The sequence below is a fragment of the Dipodomys ordii genome, unplaced genomic scaffold, assembly GCF_000151885.1.
Source record: "Dipodomys ordii isolate 6190 unplaced genomic scaffold, Dord_2.0 Scaffold4, whole genome shotgun sequence".
Lineage (NCBI taxonomy): Eukaryota > Metazoa > Chordata > Mammalia > Rodentia > Heteromyidae > Dipodomys > Dipodomys ordii.
Window position 1 is genome coordinate 15,720,908 of NW_012267220.1, and position 23,337 is coordinate 15,744,244.

The 23,337-nt window shown below is 39.1% G+C and overlaps 2 protein-coding genes across 2 annotated transcripts in view; one reads left to right on the forward strand and one right to left on the reverse strand.

Moving 5' to 3' along the window:
- The first annotated feature begins 3,922 nt into the window (after positions 1-3,922).
- On the forward strand, positions 3,923-8,548 carry Slc25a4 (solute carrier family 25 (mitochondrial carrier; adenine nucleotide translocator), member 4). Its single transcript, XM_013025808.1, has 4 exons — positions 3,923-4,179; positions 5,664-6,150; positions 6,696-6,836; positions 8,078-8,548. Exons 1-4 carry the CDS (start codon positions 4,069-4,071, stop codon positions 8,233-8,235), a joined length of 897 nt encoding a protein of 298 aa, XP_012881262.1. The 5' UTR covers positions 3,923-4,068; the 3' UTR covers positions 8,236-8,548.
- A 7,886-nt stretch (positions 8,549-16,434) lies between these two features.
- Cfap97 (cilia and flagella associated protein 97) overlaps positions 16,435-23,337 on the reverse strand; it is a 29,418-nt gene continuing 22,515 nt past the window's right edge. Inside the window, exons 4-5 of the mRNA XM_013025961.1 lie at positions 20,460-20,610; positions 16,435-19,447 (exon numbers count right to left, since the gene is read on the reverse strand). Of these exons, the coding sequence (XP_012881415.1) occupies positions 19,320-19,447; positions 20,460-20,610 (279 nt within the window). The 3' untranslated portion in view covers positions 16,435-19,319. The remainder of the gene's footprint in view (positions 19,448-20,459; positions 20,611-23,337) is intronic.

The following is a 23,337-nucleotide window of genomic DNA, read 5'->3' on the forward strand; positions in this document are numbered from 1 at the left end:
AAATATGATATCATCTACACAGAAAATACAGAAAGAACCAGGTACAATTGAGTGTAACAAAGATGACAATACTGCCTGGGTCAATATGTTAATTTAAGTGTTTGTTAAAAATCTTCTGGTGGTATTTAAATACTTGAGAAACCTGATGGGGGGAAAAAATCCAGGCATACAAATAGACAAACCTTTTTATCTTCTTTAAATGTTTGTTTTATGGCTGTATCCTGATTTGAACTCTAGGCCTTGTAATTGCTGTGCAGCTTTACCACTTGAGCTATGCCCAATCTATTTTTGCCTTAGTTATATTTCAAATGGGGGGGGGGCGTTCCTTGTGTTTATGCCTTAGCTGGCTTAGACCACCAACCTTCTGGTTTTCCCTTTCCAGATGGCTTAGAAAACAATCACATACCACCATGCCTAACTTTTACTGGTTTGAGATGGAGTCTCATGTGCATTTTGCCCAGGCTGGCTTGGACTCCATGTCCCAAGGATTACAGATGTATGCCACCATAACTGGCCAACATAGCAATACCTGAATATAACAATGACCACAAACAAAACAAAAGACCGAGTAAATATGCCATTGCATGAAGAATTCATAAACTAAAGCTTTTATAAAAATTTCATATGTGACAAATTAGAATTAGTAGCATATGAGAAATAATGGAGAGGAAAAGTACTTAAGAACTAGTGCTGGAGGGCTGGGAAGGTGGCTCAGTGGTAGAGCGCTTGCCTTGCATGCCTGAGGCCCTGGGTTCGATTCCTCAGCACCACATAAGCAAAAAGCAAAAAGCCGGAAGTGGCACTGTGGCTCAAGTGGTAGAGCACTAGCCTTGAGCTGAAGAGCTGAGGGACAGCACCCAGACCCAGAGTTCAGGCCCCATGACCGGACCCTCCCCCCCAAAAAAAGAACTAGTGCTGGAATAAAGACACAAAAAATATCTACTGAAGAATTAGTGCAATAAGTAAAAAGGCTCAGAAATGTTGAAATGAAACCCCTTTTATACAAGTAATTTATGCTAAGCAAACAAAACAACATCAAAAGTAAATCAATCAATACATTCATTAAGAAGAAGAAAAAAGAATTAGTGCTGGGATTCCCCAAGAATGGTACAAAACAAATTGTCTCCATATCTCCATACCATAAATCATGTAGATATCTTACAACCAAAAGTCTTTTTCTTCCAAAAGAAAATAGATTAATGTATCTGTATGAGAACCATATTTACATCGAAACATGGAGTATATCTTCATAATACAGATCTGTTCATATATGAATAAATAATACTGATGGAACAATAAAACAAGAAAAATATCAAAAAGAAAACAACAAAAGAAATACTAAATACATATTTACTAACCAACTATAATAAAGGATTGTTAATACAAATTCTTTCACTCTCTTAGAAGATTAAAATTTTGTACAAAAGGGAAATCCTGCCAATTTAACTTGAATAATATAAAATAGATGCAACCTCATAGCACATTAAGGGTGCACATTAGAACTAAAGATGGCAAAAATAATTTAAAAGATATACTTTTTTGAAGGCCAAAAACTCATAGTTGAGTGACAACCGTGTTGGTTTTTAGTAAAAGACACAATGTTTTTGAAGCCAGTATTAGGGGAAGAAGAGTACATCATTCATACGGATGACTCTACATTTACAAAGCAATTTCTCAATATAGAGAAGGAGTTGTAAAACTCCTTAATAATATTTAACCTATGCATTCAACCTTGGGAATATATGGGATTAAAAATTAAAGGGAGAAAAGCAAAGTGTTTTCAAGAGTGTTTGATTTTTACAATAAAAATAAAAACTCTAGCCGGGCGCTGGTGGCTCACGCCTGTAATCCTAGCTACTCAGGAGGCTGAGATCTGAGGATCGAGGTTCAAAGCCAGCCCAGGCAGGAGAGACCGTGAGACTCCTATCTCCAATAAACCACCAGAAAACCGGAAGTGGCGCTGTAGCTCAAGTGGTAGAGCGCTTGCCTTGAGCTGAAGAGCTGAGGGACAGCGCCCAGGCCGACGACCGACAAAAAAAAATAAAAAATAAAAAAAATAAAAACTCTAATGCACAATTAAAGGAAAGCAGCTCGAGCTGCAATATGCCATTATAAGTGAAAAGGACTAACAGGTTGATCAAGTTATCCATGGGAATCTCTTCAGAAAATTAGTCAAAATAAGTGACAGGCACACTGAACAACATAAAGAAGAGTCATATTTTACTTACATTGAATCTACACTATCCAATTTTATCCTTATTACACAATAAATGATCCCAAATGTTTGTTGAATGAATGCATGCATGCCCACTTTTGTTTGCCTGTGTCTCTGTTCAACCTCTGCCAATTTTGCAAGAGTTCCAAGCTTTCATACTGCTCACCTGGTCCAAACTCTAGCCTGCCTCAACCGTGTGTAAATGCGTATCCTCCACGGTCCTGCCATCTCATGACCTCTGCTCTACTTAAGTCTTTAGGCCAAGAATGACACACAGCTGTGCCTCCATACACACCTAGCATGAGGCCTGCCAGCATGATGCTGCCAGGGTGCCAGCAGGCATGAAAAATTGTGCAAAAATGAGTAATTATTGCAGATGTACAGATAAACATTAGGGAACATGGCAGGGAAACAGATTGAGAGATTAAAATTGAATTGCAGTCATGGTATGGCTCACACCTGTAATCCTAGTTCCTCCGGAGGCAGAGATCAGAGGATCAAGAATCAAAGCCAGCTGGGAAAGAAAAGTCCCAGAGACTCTTATTTCCAATTAATCAGCAAAAAGCTGGAAGTAGAGCTGTGGGTCAAGGGGTAGAGAACCAGCTTTGAGTGGAAAAAGATAAAGTACAACCCCCAGCCCCTGAGTTCAAGCCCTCAAACCAGCACATCATCATCAATTATCATCATCATCATCATCATCATCATCATAGCAATAAATTTCTTGGGACTTGATCACATCTCTGGGACCCCCATCATCATCATAGCAATAAATTTCTTGGGACTTGATCACGTCTCTGGGACCCCCCAGCTGCCAACGAAAGAGGCAAATTTAGCCAAGAATTCGACCTTCTCTGAAAGGCTGTACAGCTCTATGATCTTTAAGAAGGTGCCAGTTCCTAAGGACGTTCTGCCCAGGTATGTGCTGACTTTCCATTGAGGTGGTACCTTACTTGTGAACTACGAGATGTATGACAGACACAAAAGGAGTGTCCTGTCTTAAAAGTCATCAGGCTGTGTGTCACTGTGTGTGTGTGTGTGTGCGCGCGCGCGCGTGCGCGCGCGCACAAAACTTGCACCTATTTACTAAAACCACCCAGTGGCAAACGCCTGGGCATTTCGCCGCATCGATACTCGGTACCAGAATGAATGAAGCGAAGTGGAAGTTGCCAGATTACATGAGGCAACCCCACCATCAAGTGACAGCAGGATTTATACCGGAGGATCCTAATTTATTTGTGAGGGCGCACAGCTCTGAAGATCCCCAAATCCAGGCAATGCATTGTGGTGAGGAACGCCTTTACGAAAACGGGGAGAGGAGGGAAGGCCTGCGATCTCTTGGTCGGGATGGCGTCCAGTGAAGGCCCCGGGGTTAAAGAAAGCCTTGCTCCAGAGACTGTCCCCAGGTCGGCCCCAGGATAAGCCTTCTGGTGCTATAAATACTAGCGGCCACAGGCTGCAGTGAGACACCGTGTTCCCTGGGCTTGCTGGGACTGATAAAATGAATTTGCCCTTTAAACGTCCCCAGCTGTAAGCACAGCCCCCCAGCCCACCCCTACCTCCTCCCGGAAGCGCATTCGCCCCCAATGCCCTCTGCAAAGCCGGGACGAAGAGTGGGTGTCACTCACCAGCCCAGCCAATGCGCACTGCGCGCACCGCCCGAATCCTCCTTCTCTCGCGAGAGGCCGGGCGGGGACTATAAAAGGCGGACTGCGGCCGGCCGATCGGCCCCTTTGCACCGCGCAGGGACTGTGCAGCCGGGGACGGCGTGGCGGTGCCTGGTCAGGGCGTAGGCGAGAGCCAGAGCCAGAGCGCGCGGTTCCTTGCAGACTGACTGTGTGTGCCCGGCTGGCATCATGAGTGATCAGGCGCTAAGCTTCCTGAAGGACTTCCTGGCAGGTGGCATCGCCGCCGCCGTCTCCAAAACTGCAGTCGCCCCCATCGAGAGGGTCAAATTGCTGCTGCAGGTAAGGACAGCTGGCACAGGTGCCGGGGCGCGGATGCAGCGAGCGGGGGTGCGGGCCGGGCGGGGTACTGGCCCGGCAGGGTGCCGGGGGATGCGGCGCGAGCCGCGGTGACGTAGGGTGCAGGCTGCTGCAGCAAATCTGTGCTAGGCCTCAGGCGCCTGGCCTACACCAAGGGGAAGGTGCCCTCTGCGTAGATGCAGGCCCGGCGTCGGTGGCAGATTGCTGGTGTCGGGTGGCGCCCAGCGTTCGGGTGGCTATATATGGAAACCCATCCGGAGTCGGTTTACAGGGACGCCAGATCCTGCGCCGGGGACAGCCCTAGGATTCTATGCCAGCCAGGCCTCTTAAGCGGAGCCTCGTCATCTTTTGATTTCCTTCCCCCCCCCCCCAACATCCTTATCTGCAATCACCTTTTCTAATAAACTAATCATCACTACCTGAGAGCTCGCCTGTGCCCATGTACTGTGCTATATATTGGTGGACGCATATTTCGGTCCATTTTATGTTAGCTTTGTAAGATAAGAATCATCCTCCATTTTGTGGATGAAGAAAAACTTAAGGCGTTGGGAGATAAAGACATAGTTTTCAGATCACCTTACTCATCCTGTCTCCAAATCGTTTTTCTCCTCTGCCTGGTCACTGTGAGATTTTTTTTTTTGGTTTTTTGGTTCTTTTTTTTTTCCTTCTTTAAGTGCCCAAAAGGCAGGTGCTGCTCAATGAAGAACAGCCTAATTTGGGCGTTAAAATGGCCGGCGTCGGGGGGAGGAACAATAAATCACCTACAACCGCTACAAATTCTACCGATTGATGACTTGGATAATCTGCTTGAAAGATTTCAGGCGCTAATGCCTCCTGGGATTTATTCTCCATATTAGAGCATCTACTACGGAAAGGCCCTCTGCTCTAGGAGAGCAGAGTAACACTGAGAAATTGTCACATGTCTGGTAACCAGGAGTCCTTTGAAGGCAATGTCTAGCTCCCAGTAAACCCTTAGGAAAAATGGATTAAATGCATGACTATCTTTACCCGATTAAATCAGCTTTCCAGTTTATTTGAGGAGAAGTTTTCTCTTCAGTGCCCTGATAACTGAGGCTGACTTGGACCTTTTGGCTTGTTATCCCAGTAACTAATGTGCTTATTTGCATATTCTCAATGCCCGTTTGATTTTTGGATACTTTTTCAGACACAGTAGACCAGTGTTTAATATGTATGTAAATATGGCTACATATATTGATGGATGTTTTTCAAAAGGAAATTGAGTTTATTTTGTCTCTTGGAAATGCGTGAAGAGGGGAGGGGGTAGTGGGGTGTAGTGGCCCACGCTTCTAATCCCAGCAGTTCTGATGCTGAAATAAGGGGCCAAGCTGGGCTACAGAGCTAGACCTTGTCTTAAAAAGGAAGTAGAAACCCTTTTTCTCCTCTACCCTTCTCTTGACCTTGTGTGTCCTCTGCCACTTCCCCCCCCCCCCCTTCTCTTCCTCCAGGTCCAGCATGCTAGCAAACAAATCAGTGCTGAGAAACAGTACAAAGGAATCATGGATTGTGTCGTGAGAATCCCCAAGGAGCAGGGCTTTCTCTCCTTCTGGAGGGGTAACCTGGCCAATGTGATTCGTTACTTCCCCACCCAAGCTCTCAACTTCGCGTTCAAGGACAAGTACAAGCAGATCTTCCTGGGGGGTGTCGATCGGCATAAGCAGTTCTGGCGCTACTTTGCCGGTAACCTGGCTTCCGGTGGGGCAGCTGGGGCTACCTCCCTCTGCTTTGTCTATCCTCTGGATTTCGCTAGGACCAGGTTGGCCGCTGATGTGGGCAAGGGCGCCTCCCAGCGCGAGTTCAATGGGCTGGGCGACTGTCTTACCAAGATCTTCAAGTCCGATGGCCTGAAGGGGCTCTACCAGGGCTTTAGCGTCTCTGTCCAGGGCATCATTATCTACAGAGCTGCATACTTCGGAGTGTATGATACTGCCAAAGGTGAGAGAGGGTCCTGGGGGTGGGAGCGGGGAGGGGGAGAGGATGCTATAACACAAAAGACTAGATTTATTCTGTTCCTCATCTCTGGGCCAGACTCAGGATTCTGCATGGGAAGGGCACAGATATAGCCTGGACATGTGAATGAGTAAACAATGTTTTGTGTCCTACTGACATATACTCTGGCTTTGAGTAAGTCAGCAAGGGAGACTGGGATCAGAATTCCTTCCTGACACAGCTGCATCAGGTACCTATTTTAACATGAAGCAACTTCAACAAGCAGAACTCTGGCTGGATCAGAGAGGGTAGAGAGGGTTCTTTTGGAAGGGCAGGTAGAGGAGGTGCAGTAGCCTCTTCCTTTCTTTTCTTTTTTGGTGTGTGTGCTGGTAGAGGGGCTCGAACTCAGGGTCTGAGCACTGTCCCTTGGCATTTTTTGCTTAAAGCTAGCACTCTACCACTTGAGCCGCAGCTTCACATCCACCTGATTTTTTTTTTTTTTCTGAGAGCAGTCACCTGATAACTGCTTGTCTTCTTGGCTCTGTTCACAGGTATGTTGCCTGACCCCAAGAATGTGCACATTATCGTAAGTTGGATGATTGCCCAGAGTGTGACCGCAGTTGCGGGGCTGGTGTCCTACCCCTTTGATACTGTTCGTCGTAGGATGATGATGCAGTCTGGCCGGAAAGGGGGTAAGTATGATCTTTATTAATGTGAATCTTATTGATTTTTATTTTCCTCAACTAATCAGCAGTAAGAACTTAGGCCAGGCACTGGTAGCTCACACTCAGCTCAGGAGGCTGAGATCTGAGGATCGCAGTTTGAAGCCTGCCTAGACGAACCCAAGAGACTTATCTCCAAAAACCAGGAAGTGGAAGTCTTGAGTGAAAAAGCTAAGGGAGAGTGGGAGGGCCCAAGTTCAAGCTATAGTTCAGCATGCACACACAGAAAATCTTGAAAGACTATAATCCCTCCTGCTATTAAAAAAAAAGCCTTTACAGAATAGAATTTTTATTGAAGAGCTGATAGAACATCAAAAATGAGCTATTTAAAAGTGAAACTAAAACGGCCACTAAAACATCTTCATAAAAAAAAGTGAAACTAAGTAGTAGTATTTAGACTTTAACTGCTATAAGGTAGAAACAAAGGGTAGGGAGATATTTGCTAATTAATTTTAAAAAGAACTTTTGTTTCTTTTATGTAGTTATTGCTTCATGCAGGATAGGGTGTTTTTAGGTGGGTGAGAGATGGCCTGAAGCATTGTTAATTTGTTTTGAAAGCACTGTACACTAAGCCATATTCCCAGCCCAAAAAGTTGAACTTTTATAGATGAAATTGCAGTTATAAAAGAAAATACTGAATGTTAGGCAGATTCATATGGCTCAATTCAATGATTACAGTCTTTTATTTCAGTTATATCAACTTGGGCAGTATAAAGAGGTGTAGTCTTCTCATCCATAGTAAAAGCCACATCAGGTGCTGGTGGGTCATAGCTGTAACCTTAGGAGGCTGATGTCTGTGGGTTGCATTAGAAGACAATAAACTGTTCAAAAAAAGCTGGAGGTGGAGGTGTGCCTCAAGTGGTAATCTTGAGCAAAAGAAGCTCAGGGACAGGGCACAGGCCCTAAGTTCAAGACTCAGGACTAGTACAAAAAAGAACAACATAGCAGCTACATGGTTTCATAGATCCATTCCCCCTTGCTCTTATCCTGCTCTACTTTTTGACAGTGTACAAACTAGTTGGTGGCCTCATGTCTTAACTGACCTCAAGTCAGAAGGGTAGAAGTGACTCAGAGTTATGTGAGGAAGTTATCCAATTGCGTGTTGGAAAATCTGGGGCTTACTTATAAAACTGCCAACTGTATGTAGATATCTATCTGGGGAAAAGTCTCTTCTCCATGTATGGAGCCCTGATCTACATTTGTCTCCACAGCTGATATCATGTACACGGGGACACTTGACTGCTGGAGGAAGATTGCAAAAGATGAAGGAGGGAAAGCTTTCTTCAAAGGTGCCTGGTCCAATGTGTTGAGAGGCATGGGTGGTGCTTTTGTATTGGTATTGTATGATGAGATCAAGAAATATGTCTAATATGATTAAAACTCAAGTTCACTGGCTCACAGTGAACTTGGTTCACAAACAGATCCATTGTGTGGTTTAATCAACTATTCCTGGGGAAATAAGAAGACAGATCTGGGATAAAACCAGGCCATCAAGAATACTTTAAGAAAAAAAAAGTGCTTCATTGACCATTCATTAAACCACAAGTGTATTTTATATTTATTTTACACTTAAATTCCCACAGCAAATAAAAAATAACTTATCATACTTGTAACAATTAACTCAAGAACTGATAATCAAGAAATAACTGAATGTGAATCATCAATAAAGACCACTTAATGCATTTTCTCTATTGAGTTCTTATTAACTGCTATAAATAGATTACAAACACAAAACCTTAAATGCACATTTTCTAGTATGACTCATTAGTGAACAATCTTCTGTTAGATGTTATATACTGTGTTAGGTGCTTTCTGGTATATAAACTTCAGCAAATGACACACTGTCTTGTAACACAACACTGCTATTGGCGTAGATCATGTTTCTATAGTCATACTTTATTTTTTACACTTTCATATAATCTATAGAATTTCTGAAATTGTGCTAAAAACTTTAAATCACATGTGCAAATACTTTTGTATGGTTAGGAAGTACTGTTTTAGTCCTTTTGGAGACTTTTCCATTCCTGGAATTTTAAAACAAATGGACACAGTTATCCTGGTTTGGGCTGGTAAAACGAAGTACTAGCTGGTTTATGAAACCAATTCTGAAGCTGGGAAGATGGTTCGAGGTGCCAGTATGGTAGAGTTGCGGGAGAGCCATCTTTTCTGGTATCTTCACAAGATACAAAGAGAACCAGAGAACTCTGTGGAGGTTTATTAACCTACTTTGATGTTAATTAACTTACATGATGAAGCCCCTCTCTCCTCATCACCTCCCAAAGGCACCATCTTCTAATACCATAAACTTGAGGGGTAAGGATATCAAAGCACAGACAGGTGTGTGTGATAAAAACAGTCTGTAACACAAGTTACCATGTGAGTTCTTTATACTGACTAGTTTCTGTGGAAGATTACAAAAAGAAGCCAATCAATCATTCTGTCCCGAAAGAAGCTTAAGGCAAGGGCGAGAGTGAAATGGCATTGTTAAATAGCATTTTGATACAGTAACTTTCGGGATAAAAGAGAAGTGGGTGTATGATAAAATGGCAAGGGGAATGATAGGAAAGACTCCTTGAAACAATTAGATTTAGGTACTTGGGTATACAAAGTATCCCATAGTACTTTTCTGTAAGTTTTTTGAGACCTGGAGAAGTCAGTTTACATTGTATCCAAACCTTACTCCGGCCTCTCATGAAAATACCAGCTGCTTTTGTTTTACCCCAATAATCAAGGCCTGAGGACTTTACCATATCTAATGTTATATCCAACCTCACCTAGTAGATACCCAGGGGCATGAACAAAGCTAAAAGAACTAAGAGAAAGCATCTGTCCATCATGCTATTCTAGAATGGGAATGATTTAATACTACTGCTCATAGATAGACAATAACAGCAGCGCAGGCTAGTAAGACAAATTTCTTTTGTGCAGGGAATCTAAGTGCAGAGCTAGGACTTTATTTTCAAACTTAATGGTTTAGGGGGACAAAGAGATCATGCAATACTGCTGGAAACTGGACATCCCAGGCCAACCAAGAGCCATTTTTTTTTCTAGCCTTTAAACTATCCAGCCTGACATGCATCGGGGATGGGAGATGAGTGACATGTATTAAATACATCTCATCTACATTCTGCATGTGTCCCAGATGCTGGCTTCCCTCTCCTGCTAAGGTTACCTACCTCTAATGCACTTTGGAGCCCTGCTGAGTTAGTTCCATTATAACTACTTCATTCAGCAGGAATTTCTAAAATCCAGCTTCTCATACTATGCCATGATCTGGCAGGGGGCACAGACAAGGATTCCTTTTACTGTTGTATCAACACCAGTGTACAAAAGGGTTCATGTTAAAAGTAACAAATTAGAACTGAGTGTGGCTGGGCACTGGTGGCTTACACCTGTAATCCTTACTACTCGAGAGGCTGAGATCTAAGGATCACAATTCAAAGCTAGCCCAGGCAGGAAAAAGTACATGAGATTGTTTTCTCCTATTAACTACCAGAAAATTGGAGGTGTAGCTGTGGCTCAAAGTGGTAGAGTACTAGTCTTGTGCAAAAGAGCTCAGAGATAGTCCCCAGGCCCTGAGTTCAAGCCCCACAACCGACCAAAAAGAAAAAAATTGAATGTCTTGAGTAACCTATCCCAGGGAATTTTTCATAAAGTCCCTTTCCCCCAAAATTTCTCCCTAAATATAGTCCTCACTACTCTTGACCTTTGCTCATGTAGTTTGTCCTTTAGACATTTTATATCTTAGTTAAATTTTAAATGAGTAAAAGTACTAGGCTTTTTTTTCTTTTGGCCTCAATTCTTTGTGCTGAAGTTGCAATTAACTGGATGGCTGCTTCCATTCCTTGAATTTTATAAAACTCATAGCAACTTGTGTTGAGGAATATAAATAGCCAATAAATACTAAATAACCACAAAAGGGGCAAGGCTTGGAGGAAAAGCTCTCTAAAGACACTTGTATTTAAGAGTGTCTGGGACATAGAAAGTGTTTAGTAACTGCTGTGAGTGTGAGAATGGGCAAGAAAAAACATCTACAAAGCACATAGAGTCTAGGCAAAATTTGGGAAAAGGAAACTCATTTTGATGACACGTTGAACTCTGAAAGACTACTGTGAGTGCCAGATAAGCTTATTTGAGTCATATAGTGCAATGGACAAAAGTATACGGCTTCCTTACATTCAAAGTTCAAGTCCTTAAATAATAAAAAAATTGTAGTTTACATTGACATTCTTCCTCTTATTTTTCTGCTCTTCCTGAAGACAACATTTTGTCATATTGGTTTTGAAGAAGAAGAAAAAAAAACACCCAAGGGCAGCTGAAGTCAAGAGGCAGCACTTGAGAAAAGGTGACTCCAATGTTGATAAAACTTTTTACTGAATGGTAAAAATAACCAGAGGAATATGAAAAGTAAAAGACTATATAAAAGAGTGGAAGACTAGACAATGAGGAAGAATAAGGCAAAAAAGGAGTAGCTCTCTTTCTAGGTTATCTGGTTAGGTAAGGGCAACATGTCTCTCCTCAAATTAAGGATGTCTTATATGAGGGCTGGGAAGGTGGCTCAGTGGTAGAGCACTTGCCTTGCATGCATGAGGCCTTGGGTTCGATTCCTCAGCACCACATAAGCAAAAAGAAAAAAGCCGGAAATGGCACTATGGCTCAAGTGGTAGAGCGCTAGCCTTGAGCTGAAGAGCTGAGGGACACCACCCAGGCCCAGAGTTCAGGCCCCACGACCGGACCCCCTCCCCCCACCGCCAAAAAAAAGAATGTCTTATATGAAGCCCAGGAGTAAGAGGGAAAGAGTAAAGGGAAGCCAGGTGCTGGTGGCTCATATCACCTAACTACTAAGATCTGAGGATTCTGGTTCAAAGCCAGCTCAGGCAGAAAACTCCATGAAACTTATCTCCACTCAAAACCACTCAAAAACCAGAAGTGGCACTGTGGCTCAAGTGGTAGAGTGCTAGCCTTGAGCAAAAGCAGCTCAGGACAGCACCCAAGCCCTAAATCCAAGCCCCACAACTGACAAAAAAAAAAAGGAACGGTTGTATGAAAGAAACATCTTTTTCATTACATTATTTGAATACTTGTTATCTCTTGAGGATATAATCAAATACATGTGAAATATATCTTTAGGGAATCTTAGGGAGTAAAGGTTTTCTGGCAGTGATTCTGGAGCTCTTTTTAGTAGGTATTAATTAGCTAGGTAATGACAGGAATGTAAGAGGCATGAGGTCAGTTACTGATGTAGCATGACATAAGACCCCAGGTAGTGAGTTGAGATGCCTACAGTTTTCTCAAAGGTATTTGCGGGAAGCTGCAGGTGAGGCTAAATAAGAAAGCCCTTAGTGTGCTCTTCTGAGGATGTTCTGTGTCACACCACAACACAACTTGTAGTGGTTCAGAGTAAAATTTCCATTTTAATACTTTCTCAGTAGTAGGGAGACTACATGGGGGGAGGGGCAACGAGATCATATAGGAGGTGAGCCATGATTATGGCTCCAAAGCTGTAACAGGATAATGTGAGGACTACTATATAGGGCTTAGATGGTGTTTAACAGGCAAGTAAACAGAGGAAAGAGACAAGAATTACTTGTAGGTTTCTGCCTCCATGGGAACTAGGAACAAAGAATCAAGTCCATCACAATCAATTTTAGCAGGGACATGGTGGGTGGGTTGGTACTGACTCACTTGACAGCTGCATAGATAGTTTTAGATTCAAGATGAACATCACCCAGCAAAATTTTGCTATAAGATCTAGGAGTTATCTTCAGAAATTAAGTTTATTAATGGTCTGGGATTTCCATATTGGTGGAGTAGGTAGTGTGAACTAATGCTCTCTCAGAAAATGCTTAGAAATGGAGCTCAAATTATTTAAAATGAAAATCTGCTAATAGCACTGAAAAGCTAAGGAAGCACAGAACATTATGGGGCCAAGGTTTCAGAAGAGAAAGAAAACCCTGAGGTTGAGTCTGGCATTGTGAGCTAATTTCCACATGGGGCTTCTGCCTGCTATGGAAAAGGCTGAGAAAGTGCTGCAAGATTCTGAAACTGCTCAAGAGACAGAGGGACAAACACTGGAGTCTAGGCTTATCAAGGAAGAGGAAACCTAGTAGGCTGCTCAGTAGGAAGTTGTTGGGACCTTGCAGTTGTTGCCAAATTTCATGCCATCTCCTTAATTATATTAAGTAACCTGAGCTATTTCATACCCCTGATGCTACTAGAAGCAATGGAAAACCCAAAGTAGAAAGTAACGTCTTTTTTTTTCCTCCTGTAAAAGATAGTAAATACTTTACAATTTGCTGGCCAGATGGTCTTTGATCACACAGCAATGTCACATTGCACAAACAATCCTAGACAAGGCATAAAAGGAATGAATGTGGCTGTGTTCCATAAAGTCTTATTGTAGACATTGACCTTTGAAAAGCAATAGTCTTCACATGTCATAAAACGTTATTACAGGATTACATCAAACTAGAAAGTTTCTGCAAAACAAAGAAAACATCTAAGGCAAGAATTAGGAGCAACCTAAATCTCTACCAATGGATGTAGAAAACATGGGACAACTAGATACCACAGTATATTATTTCAGCTGTAAAAAAAAAGAATGAAATCTTGTCATTTGAGATAGCATGGAATAGGTGATTAAATGAAATAAGCCCAATACAGAAAGACAAGTACCACATGATCCCACTCTCATAAAAGTTGAGAGTAGAAACGTGGTTACTAGATGCTGACAAAGGTAGCAGGGAGAGAGCATAGGGAAAAGTTGACCAGTGGGCATTAAGTTCTGGTGTTCAGCAAGGTGACTACAGATATTCTGTATATTTCTAAAAGCTAACTTTTGTTACTTGTCTTTCAAACATTCGAATAGATGCTTAACCTTATTTAAAGATCATAAAATATATACATGGAATAAAAATAGCTCAGAAAAAATTACACAGTACTCTATTAGTATATATTATTCCTACTATATTTAAAATTTAAGAAATGTCAATAACCACATTATTCTTTGATTCTGAAAAACCCTCTTAAAATATGAGGTGCAAAGGTAGAAGAATCACACTTAAGTGGGCCAAGCAAAGTGTTAAACCTCCTCTGAAAAAATATAAAGCAAAAAAAGGCTTGGGGGCATGACCCAAGTATCAGAGCATGCCTATCCAAGAGTGAGGTTCCTCAGTTCTCTATAAATCAAAACAAAAGGCTATTCTGACAGCTCACCCTCTTGGGTTAGCTTCCCATCACCCTAACAAAACACCTGAGATAACTTCAAAAGATGGAAGTTTTATTTTGGTCCCTATTTTTGAAGGTTTCAGCCCAGTTGATTGGCCTTGTGGTAAAGCAGTGCAACACTGCATTAGTGAAGCAAAGCTGCTTACCTCATGGGGCTGGGAAGCAAAACATAGAGGAAAAGACCAGCCTCATACCTTTCAGGGCACACCTCTCTTTAGTACCTACCATTTAAAAGTTCTAACACTTCCCAATAACTTCACCGGAGGGACCTCATGGGCCGTGGTGGGAGTGGAGAGAAGCAAGACATTCTATAGATCCAAACTATAGCCCACGCCATATAAAACACCAGGCTGCAGGTTTTGTCTCTCATGAACTATAGTTTGGTGGCATCTGATATAGAACTCCTAAGTTGTCTTTTTTTTTAAATTGTGATTTTTATATAAGTCAACAAACATATAATTTAGGGCATTCTGTTAAAATATACTCTAGAGTTTATGGGTTGAACATGGAAATCATAGAGAAATTTGGAAGTATTTTTAACTTAATGAAAATTAAAAGGCCACATTATCAAAATTTGAGCTCCAGTCACTGAGCTGCTCCAGGACACGGATGCCTCCCCACTGTGCCCCTTTGCTTGCCCACACTCTGTGTTGACCCACTGCTGCCTTCTGTAGGCCATTTCCACAGAGTTAAGGAATCATATCACATCTACTATCCAGATCCTCCACTCTTCTGACCGCTTTGTTGGTGCAAGTTAGGGTACTAACCTGCTTCCTGTTGGCACTGAAATGTCAAGAAGAGCCTTACTACTGTCCAAGGAATTGCTGATTATATTAAGTAAGCCAGACCCAAAGAAATACAGGTCCCATGGTTTCCCTCATTTGCAATAATTAGCATATATCTAGGATAATTTTATCAGACTAGCAGAAAAACTCAAAAGCTTTGTACATATGACCATATAAAATGATGCTAAGTGAAATGAACTCCAAGATATGGACACAAGAGGTTTTTGTTGTTGTTTTTAATGTACTATGTGTTTTTTGTTTCCTTCATATGTTCTTCCCCCTATGGTATATGCCCTGTTGATTTTGGTACCCTGCATCTTGTATATACATTTGTCTAATTTGGGGAAGGGAAAGGGGAATAACAAAAGGCTGAAACAAGGATACAGGATGACCCACTGCAACAATGATACCCACAAGACAGTATATTGGAAATGAACTTTACAACTTTGGGTGGGGCGAGGGAGGGGAGGAATGAAGGAGATGGCAGAGGAATGGGATAGTGGGAGAACATAGGAGGGGGTAACAATGCTTGAGAAGAAATGTACTCATTGCCTTACTCATGTAACCGTAACCCCTCTGTACAGCATCTTTACAGTAAAATAAAATTAAAAAATAAAAAGAAACTAGTGAAGGTGTTTAAGAAGAAATTTGCTTGCAATGGAGCTTGTTTTTTTTGAGCATCCAGAATATAGAGAAATAATTAAACTTCAGGATAATCAGCACAAGAACACATGCTAGTTCCTGGTAGAGGCTGCGGGCTCATGGGTTTTAAGTGCTTGTGGGTCACTAAAGCTTCAGTAAGGATTTCCTTGCAGTGAGACTTTCTTTTCTGTTCTTTATCACAAGTGTAAAAATCTCACAGCTTGTGTAAAGATAATCATTTGGGATCCACTTATAATTTGAACTAGTGTAACTCCTTCAGGCAATAAACTGAAAAGAGCCAATATACAAAACAAAAAAACTTGCTTGAAATAGGTAAACCTATCCTTAGAATAAATTTCTGCCACAATATAATATTGTTAACACTAAGTATACTTTAATTTTCTAGTTCAGAGTTCAGATATATCAGTTTCAGAGCTACAGATTTATTCCAGTGATATATTTTTATTAAACCTTAATTTTAAAAAACCCTTTTAAATTGTGTGCTTTAGCACCAAACTGTAAAAAGAGTATCATATATGACATGCACCACATTAGTGAAATGCTGGTGTGTATAGTCACTTTTAAACTGTACTCTACGAGGCTAGGGAAATAGACCAGGTCAGAAAATCTGCCGTGGATATACAAGGTCCGGGGTTTCATCCCTAGCACTGAAAAACAAAACCATTCCTTCGGGCTCTACAAGAATGTCCATTGAATTGTGGCACCATAACAATTTTACAGAATGAATGGATGATGTGACTTTAAATAGTGCTATCAATGTCATTTTTAACCCTTTCAAAAATGTTAATAATCAATATCCTCTTCCCAACTTCTTTCCAATTCTTAGTCTTATAAAGCACATAGAAGATATTAATCTAATTAAAAATAAATAGAAACAAGACATGGGATCAAGGTTCAATTATCTTTAATTCTTTTATTTCCTTTTCCACTACTCCAAGCTAGTTCTTCATGCCTAAAATCCATGACAATAGACTACAGAAGTTTAAAATGATGGTTTTCAAGTTTCTTCCTAATCTTTACTCATGAAAATAAAGTTAGCTACTAACCTTAATTACATTTTCTAAGATGGTATAAAAATCAATTATAGGTTAAGACTTCAGCATTTAAGATAGTAAACTTTTTATGAATTTAATTATTAAAATAAAATCACATCTTTTAGTTGGTCTTAATACTTTGCAGAGCTGCAGTATTTGGGAAGCACACAGTCATACCTATCACAATCACATTTTAAAAGTTGTCTAAATATCCACTCTGGGCATTGGAATAATAGGTTTGAAACAACTGCTTAACACTACATTTATAACTGAACCAGAAAACTTTATTTGGAACAGTAGCTAAGGAAGCATTTTTTTAAAATTGAGAATTGAAAAAGGAATAGAACAAGTATGAGACACTAGCTATCCCTTAATTTTACTAGTTTAAAATCTTCCACAGAAACTATTATAAGGGAGGCAACGTCAGTTTAACACCTGACAGAGTAGGGATCCGGTCAAATAACTAGACCTCAGACTAGTACACTGTCTAGTTACACATGTAAATCTTCAAAGGACACATATTAACCAAATACAAAACAGTGCTAGATCTTTTATTTTTTTCCGTCCTTGAAAATGCAGAGTGATATATTTAGGATTCTTTTATAGAGAATACTTCATAAGCCATAACTACTTCAAAGTACCTTGAGTTATATCAGAACACATTTTTCAACTCCTGTCCATCTATTTTGTTTACATTCATCATATATAATCTACTGTGACAACAATATTGTAAATTCTGTTTAAGATATCATTATTCTACCCAATTTTTCCTTCAAGTTGGATGCTTGTTAATACTTAAGACAAACTTCTCTTTCAAGGTACTAAACACTAAAGGCATTAAATTAGGATATAAAATCCAAGTACTGTTTTATTTATGAAATTAGATATTTCTTACCCTGGCACTTGGTAGTACAAAACATAAATGTACTCCAAGACTAAGGCCACTATGAACATAAAGTTATACATGAGAATTTTTTTTCACCTTAACAAAGTCTATTTTTAAAAGGTACTCACTCACTATTGCGCAAATGTCTAAAGGCTGAGTTTTTCAATTCAGCATTTATCTTATCTCTCCTTAAAGAGAAGTTGCCATACAAACAGTAAAAAATGCAATAAGTTAAAAAACAAGAGAAAATAAATCTTGGTTTATTATAGTTCAAATGTGTATGTAAAGCAGGTATAAAAACTGCATCAAAAAATGCATCAAAACATTGTTGACAACTGCTATAGCTCAAAGAAAGCAGCAGAAAATCCTCACAGAAAAGTGACATTCTCATCAATTTTTAACTCCAATGCCCTAAGCAAAGTCTATGAATACAAACTAAGAGCAAGAAGTTGTGAACTGATGTTTGTAAAGTACAGTTTGCCTCAATGCTAAAGGTGCTTAAAAAAAACAGGTGTAGCACACATACTACCGAGTTTGAGTACTGGAAAAATCAAATCTTACTGGTGCTATGCTAATAAAAAGGCCAGTAGTAAGTAGCAGTGCTAACAATCAGATTTTGTTCTATGAAACAAGAGATTATTGACTGAGGGAAAAATGTTCTGATTTCAAAAATCAATTCTTCTCTACTTTATCTATCATCAAGAATCCCATCCAGATCACTGGGCCCTTAAATGGTAAAACTGGTAAAAAACAGACTTCCAAGATTCAACCAAATAAACCAAATCAAACTAAAACAGAAAATTCACTAGTATTTAAAAGCAGTAGTCTCAACCAATGTGTGATTTATTTCTCCTACTGGTCATGTTTTCCTTCCCAGACCTTATAACACCAGCTGTTATTTCTAAAGCATCTTTTTCTTGTTCTAAACCTTCTCCTAACATAGTAAGCACGAAACTACAGCACAACATGATAATAGTATCATTTAAAACACTGCTCTGACACATTTCAGGATCTGCTTGTCTCTCTGGATTGGTTTGTGGTGCTAGTCACTAATTTAACGAATGTTTGCTTTCACTTATGATGCAACTGATATGTTCTGTGGACAAACTCATCACAGGCAGTACCCTGTAGCTATAAAGCCAACCTCCTTTCTCTGAATCACTAAAAGTACTTCACTTGAGTGTATGCAAACATAAAAGAGGAGCTTGTAAGTTAACCTTTCTATTATTCAAAGTGTGAAATGGTCTAGAATGGCTAATCAAAATTTTAAGGCCTGACTCTTAGTCTTCTAGGTATCTCTGGTGGACTAGCAAGGATTTCCCCAGTACAAACTGCTTTCAATCTGCTCATCAAATCTAAGTCAGTTCCATTCATGCAAACAATTTCAAGGTTTGTTTCATAATAAGTATAATGCTCATACAATCAAGTTGTGTCTCTCACCAAGCTCTAAAGCAAACAGGAAAGTAAGTCAAATTGAGGAGATAAACCCTCAGTTTAAAACTTACAAAAACAAAAACAAAACAACAACAAAAAAAATGAAGTGAGAATTATATGGTGAACACCTTGCTTCAGCATGCAACAACACTATTACTACTGTTTTGTCAGCATGACACCTGATCAGTTTCTATACTAAGGAAACATACATGCATATTACCAAATATGTATCTCATATAAATATGTCATCATAAGAAATACTGATTTCACATTAAATTATCTTTTAGATGACAATTGTGTACTTAATAAATTACAACTGTTACACAAATTTCTGAAAAACAATATGAATGTTTTTACAGAGACAGTAATATACACAAGCCCATCAGTAAAATGTGGATGAACAATGTATAAACTAAAAAAGGTTTTATAACCAAGCAGTACGAACATTATGGGGTTTAGGTCTTAGCAACAGGCTACTGGGTTTGTCAAAAAGTGATCTTTCAGTCTTACAACTGAGCCCACTGGTAGCACTTGATGTCCTGGAAGCACCTCCTAAAAATACACAAAGAAGAAATTATTTCAGTTATTTAAACACAGCAATCATCTGATAAGCTTCCTCTTCTAATTTTTTTAAAAAATTGTTATTATTAAGGTGATACACAGAGGGGTTACAGTTTCGTAAGCCAGATAATGAGTACATTTTTTCTTGGCTTCCTCTCTTAATTTTAAGTCCAGAATTAACTTTACTTCTTTATCCTATATGTGTCTAACACTCAAATACTTTTATACATTCTCTCATGAGGGGTCCCTGTAAAACTTTAAGTGATTCGCTAAAGTGATTCAAGTGAAAACAAAAACACTTTGTGTAGCCATTTATAATGGTTTTTCACATTAGTTTATTACATTCAAGACTCAGTGCTAAAAATGTGTTACAATAGAATAACCCTATCTTAGTCACTACAGCAAGGAAGCAATATGTGTAAAATGAATAAAAAGAATTGTCAGTCACTGTTTTAAGACTCACAAAAATGCCAGGAAGTTGTGACACTCTTTAAGTGGTTCCACTTTGTTTAGTACTGGCTTCTATTTTTATATAGTTTAGAATGCAAACATGCAGGAACAGCATCAACATCTACATAGGAATTGTCTGGCCCTTTTCTAGATGGCATATGCTTTTCTAGTTAGTATATAGTTACTCCCTTCCTATATCAAACATTAAAAAGCATTATATCTGATACTATTGTTTCCTAATTTTGTTTTAGTTATCCAATTTTGTAAAAGCACACATAAGGACTAGAAGATATTAGAAATAACTCATAACTAGGGAGAATATTTTAGCAACTTTCAAACGATATTCATTTCTCCCTTGAAAGTACTGATATTTTCAGTTGTTTTATTTCTTTACAAAACCTAAAATTAAGTGAACTATTACAAAGCAAAAAAGGCCAGTAAAAGAAGGAATAAAATGAATTCCAGAAGTTAGCATTTTAAAACTCTGTCATAAAAACATTTTTTACCAAAAGGATAAAAGATACAAATACAAAATAGTCTTGCATATTCTTACGTAATGAACTGTATTGGCTAAGAGTAGATCTCACTCGTCTTGAGGGTGTAACTGGGTTGAGGTAAGCCATATTGCGATGGTAGTCCATTAGCTGATCTGAGCGCTTCATACCAACTGTTGGTTTCACAGCTTCAAGCCTTTTCAATAAAGCCTTCATTAAAAGTGATATGAAAGTCAGTATTAGCTAAATATAAAGTTTAAAAAAGTAAATACTTTCTAGATCCTGCATTTTTGCTAAAATAGAAAATATTTTAAGTCATTCCTGGTACATGCGAAAAAAACATTTCATTCAAGATGCATCAGAAAAAAAACCTAAGGTTTTTTTTTTTTTAATTTTTTGTTTTGCCTAACCTATAGGTAAGAAAACCAGTATGTTTAAAACAACTTACTATGATAGGTTTGGGTATAAAGCGTCTCTCCAAAATACATACGTGTTGAAGGCTTGGTCCTCAGTGTAGCACTTTTAGAAAGTGACTGTATTATGAATGCTCTGAGCTCATCAATGGACTAATGCACTGGTGGAGTTATAATTGCATTATTGGGAGTGATGGAAACTGTAGAAGGTAGGGTTTTATTTGGAGGAAGTAGGTCACTGGGAGCATATTTTTGAAGACCATTTTTTGTCTCGAACACCTTCCTCTATCTCTGAGGTGAACAGGTTTCCTCTGCCATGACCTTTTGACATGTTTCTGTCTTGCCAAAGGCTATGGAGCCAGAATAAATCTTTTTTTCTATGTAAGTTGCTTATCTCAGGTATTTTGTCATAGCAACATAAAGCTAACACACAACTCAGTTCTCAAGGGCATCTCTCATGTCAAGTTATAACCTTAACAAAGGTATTATATGTTGAATTATGGTAAATACAGAAACAGCATAGTAAGCTTTGTAATACTAGTAACTCAAGTGTTAAACTTTTAACATTATCACAAATATATCTAAGCAAATACTATTAATTCTATCTGCATACATTGGAGAGCAATGACATTTTTACTGTTTCCTTATATTAATATCTCAGGGGCTCCTAGGATATAAGGGTCCAAAATGAATAGGGTCTTTATATATTCTGATTTTTTTACTTAAGATTTTAAGTAAAATTTACTTTTGAAAAAAAAAGTGCTTCTTTTCTTTGCTGTTAAATTACAAGATGGAAGTGGATGTGTGACTTAAGTGGCAGAGTGCCAGCTGTGAATAAAAAAGATAAGAGCTTGAGGCCCTGTTCAAGTTTGAATACTGGCACACAAAAGAAAAAAAAAATTAGGGGGCTGGGAAAGTGGCTCAGTTGTAGAGTGCTTGCCTCGCATGCATGAGGCCCTGGGTTCGATTCCTCAGTACCACATAAACAGAAAAAGCTGGAAGTGGCATTGGGTCAAGGGGTACAGCACTAGCCTTGACCTGAAGAGCTCAGGGATAGGAAAAAGAAAAGAATTTGGTTAACAAGAAAACCAATTAATAAAAGAGAATGCTTTAAAAGATACATAAATTAACAGCCCAAAGCAATTTAGTATCTGATAGCATAGTATTTTCTTATTGACTCATTAAAAGTCTAATGTATAACATTCCAAACTCTAATTCTTTCTTAAATCAAAAAGTGAAAAAGTTTCTTTGGTTTAATTTCAAAGGTATTTTGGGGAAAGGAATATGTAGACGAAATTGCTTAGGAGATTGATCCATAGTTCTATTACTCTCTCCACTGCCTTAAAATGTCTTTGGATCAAGCTGATCTTTATTGCAAGAGTGTACTGATAAGTACTAAGATTCACATAAAAAAATCAAGTCTCATAAATTCATAAGACAAACTTTTCTTCATATAATCATTTTCTTTTTCTGTGATATAGTAAAGGATTGACCAATTTGAACATTTAAAAAGGTATAATTTACTGGGTGCTGGTAGCCACGCTTGTAATCCTAGTTACTCAAGAGGCTGAGATATGAGGATCACAGTTCAAAGCCAGCCTTGGCAGAGAAAAGCCCATGACACTCTTATCTCCAATTAACCACCAAAAAACCAGAATTGGTGCTGTGGCTCAAGTGGTAGAGCCCTAGCCTTGAGTTGAAGAGCTGAGGGACAGTGCCCAGACCCAGAGTTCAGGCCCCATGACCAACAAAAAGAAAAAAAAAAAAAAGAATCTCATGGACTTCCTTCTCAAGATGGCTTTGAACCATGATCCTCAGATCTCAGCCTCCTGAATAGCTAAGACTATAGGTATGAGCCGCTGGGGTACCCAGCTATCTAGTAAAGATTAATCATTAATATTGCTTTATATTACATTCTAGTTATTTGACATCCAACATTATCTTTCTGGCTAAGTTATAAAGCTGCATGATAAGTAAGATATTGTTTTTCGTACTTCCTACTGTCTTACTCAGCTCATGACACATTAAATACTTGTTTAGTGGAATGAAAAATGATAAGAATGGTTACTTAAAAATCCAACTTATGGTTTACAAAATCTTAGGTGATCCTAAGATTAGTTTCTACTAATGAATTTCAAAATTTTATCCAAAAATTTTTTGGAAATTGTATTTTACCTGAAACTATATATACTTAAGGCAAACAACTTGATGTTTTGATAAATATATACACTGTGAAGCCATCTACAGACCTGATGTCCAGCACAGTGACTATCGTTATTATATTTGTCCAAATTTTTTTTTTACATCCAGAAAATGATAGTTTTTTTTCAAAAGAAAATTACCCTACCCTGCATCTGGCCCATCTTCTGAGGTTGAAAGATGAAAACAAATTAAAGAATAATGTGTTTGTGATTTCTGTAGCTATTAGCAGGGAAGATTTCTATTGTTTCTAAAGGTCGATTAAGAGATAACAAGTTTCCCAACCTCAGGGAAGATCAAGATAATTGCTCCTTACAGTTTTCCA

Excerpts from the sequence above, each read along its gene's own strand:
- Slc25a4 (XM_013025808.1), top strand. The coding sequence starts at position 4,069 with ATGAGTGATCAGGCGCTAAGCTTCCTGAAGGACTTCCTGGCAGGTGGC. Across the intron at positions 4,180-5,663 it reads GGGTCAAATTGCTGCTGCAG|GTCCAGCATGCTAGCAAACA; the intron begins GTAAGGACAGCT and ends CTCTTCCTCCAG. Across the intron at positions 6,151-6,695 it reads AGTGTATGATACTGCCAAAG|GTATGTTGCCTGACCCCAAG; the intron begins GTGAGAGAGGGT and ends CTCTGTTCACAG.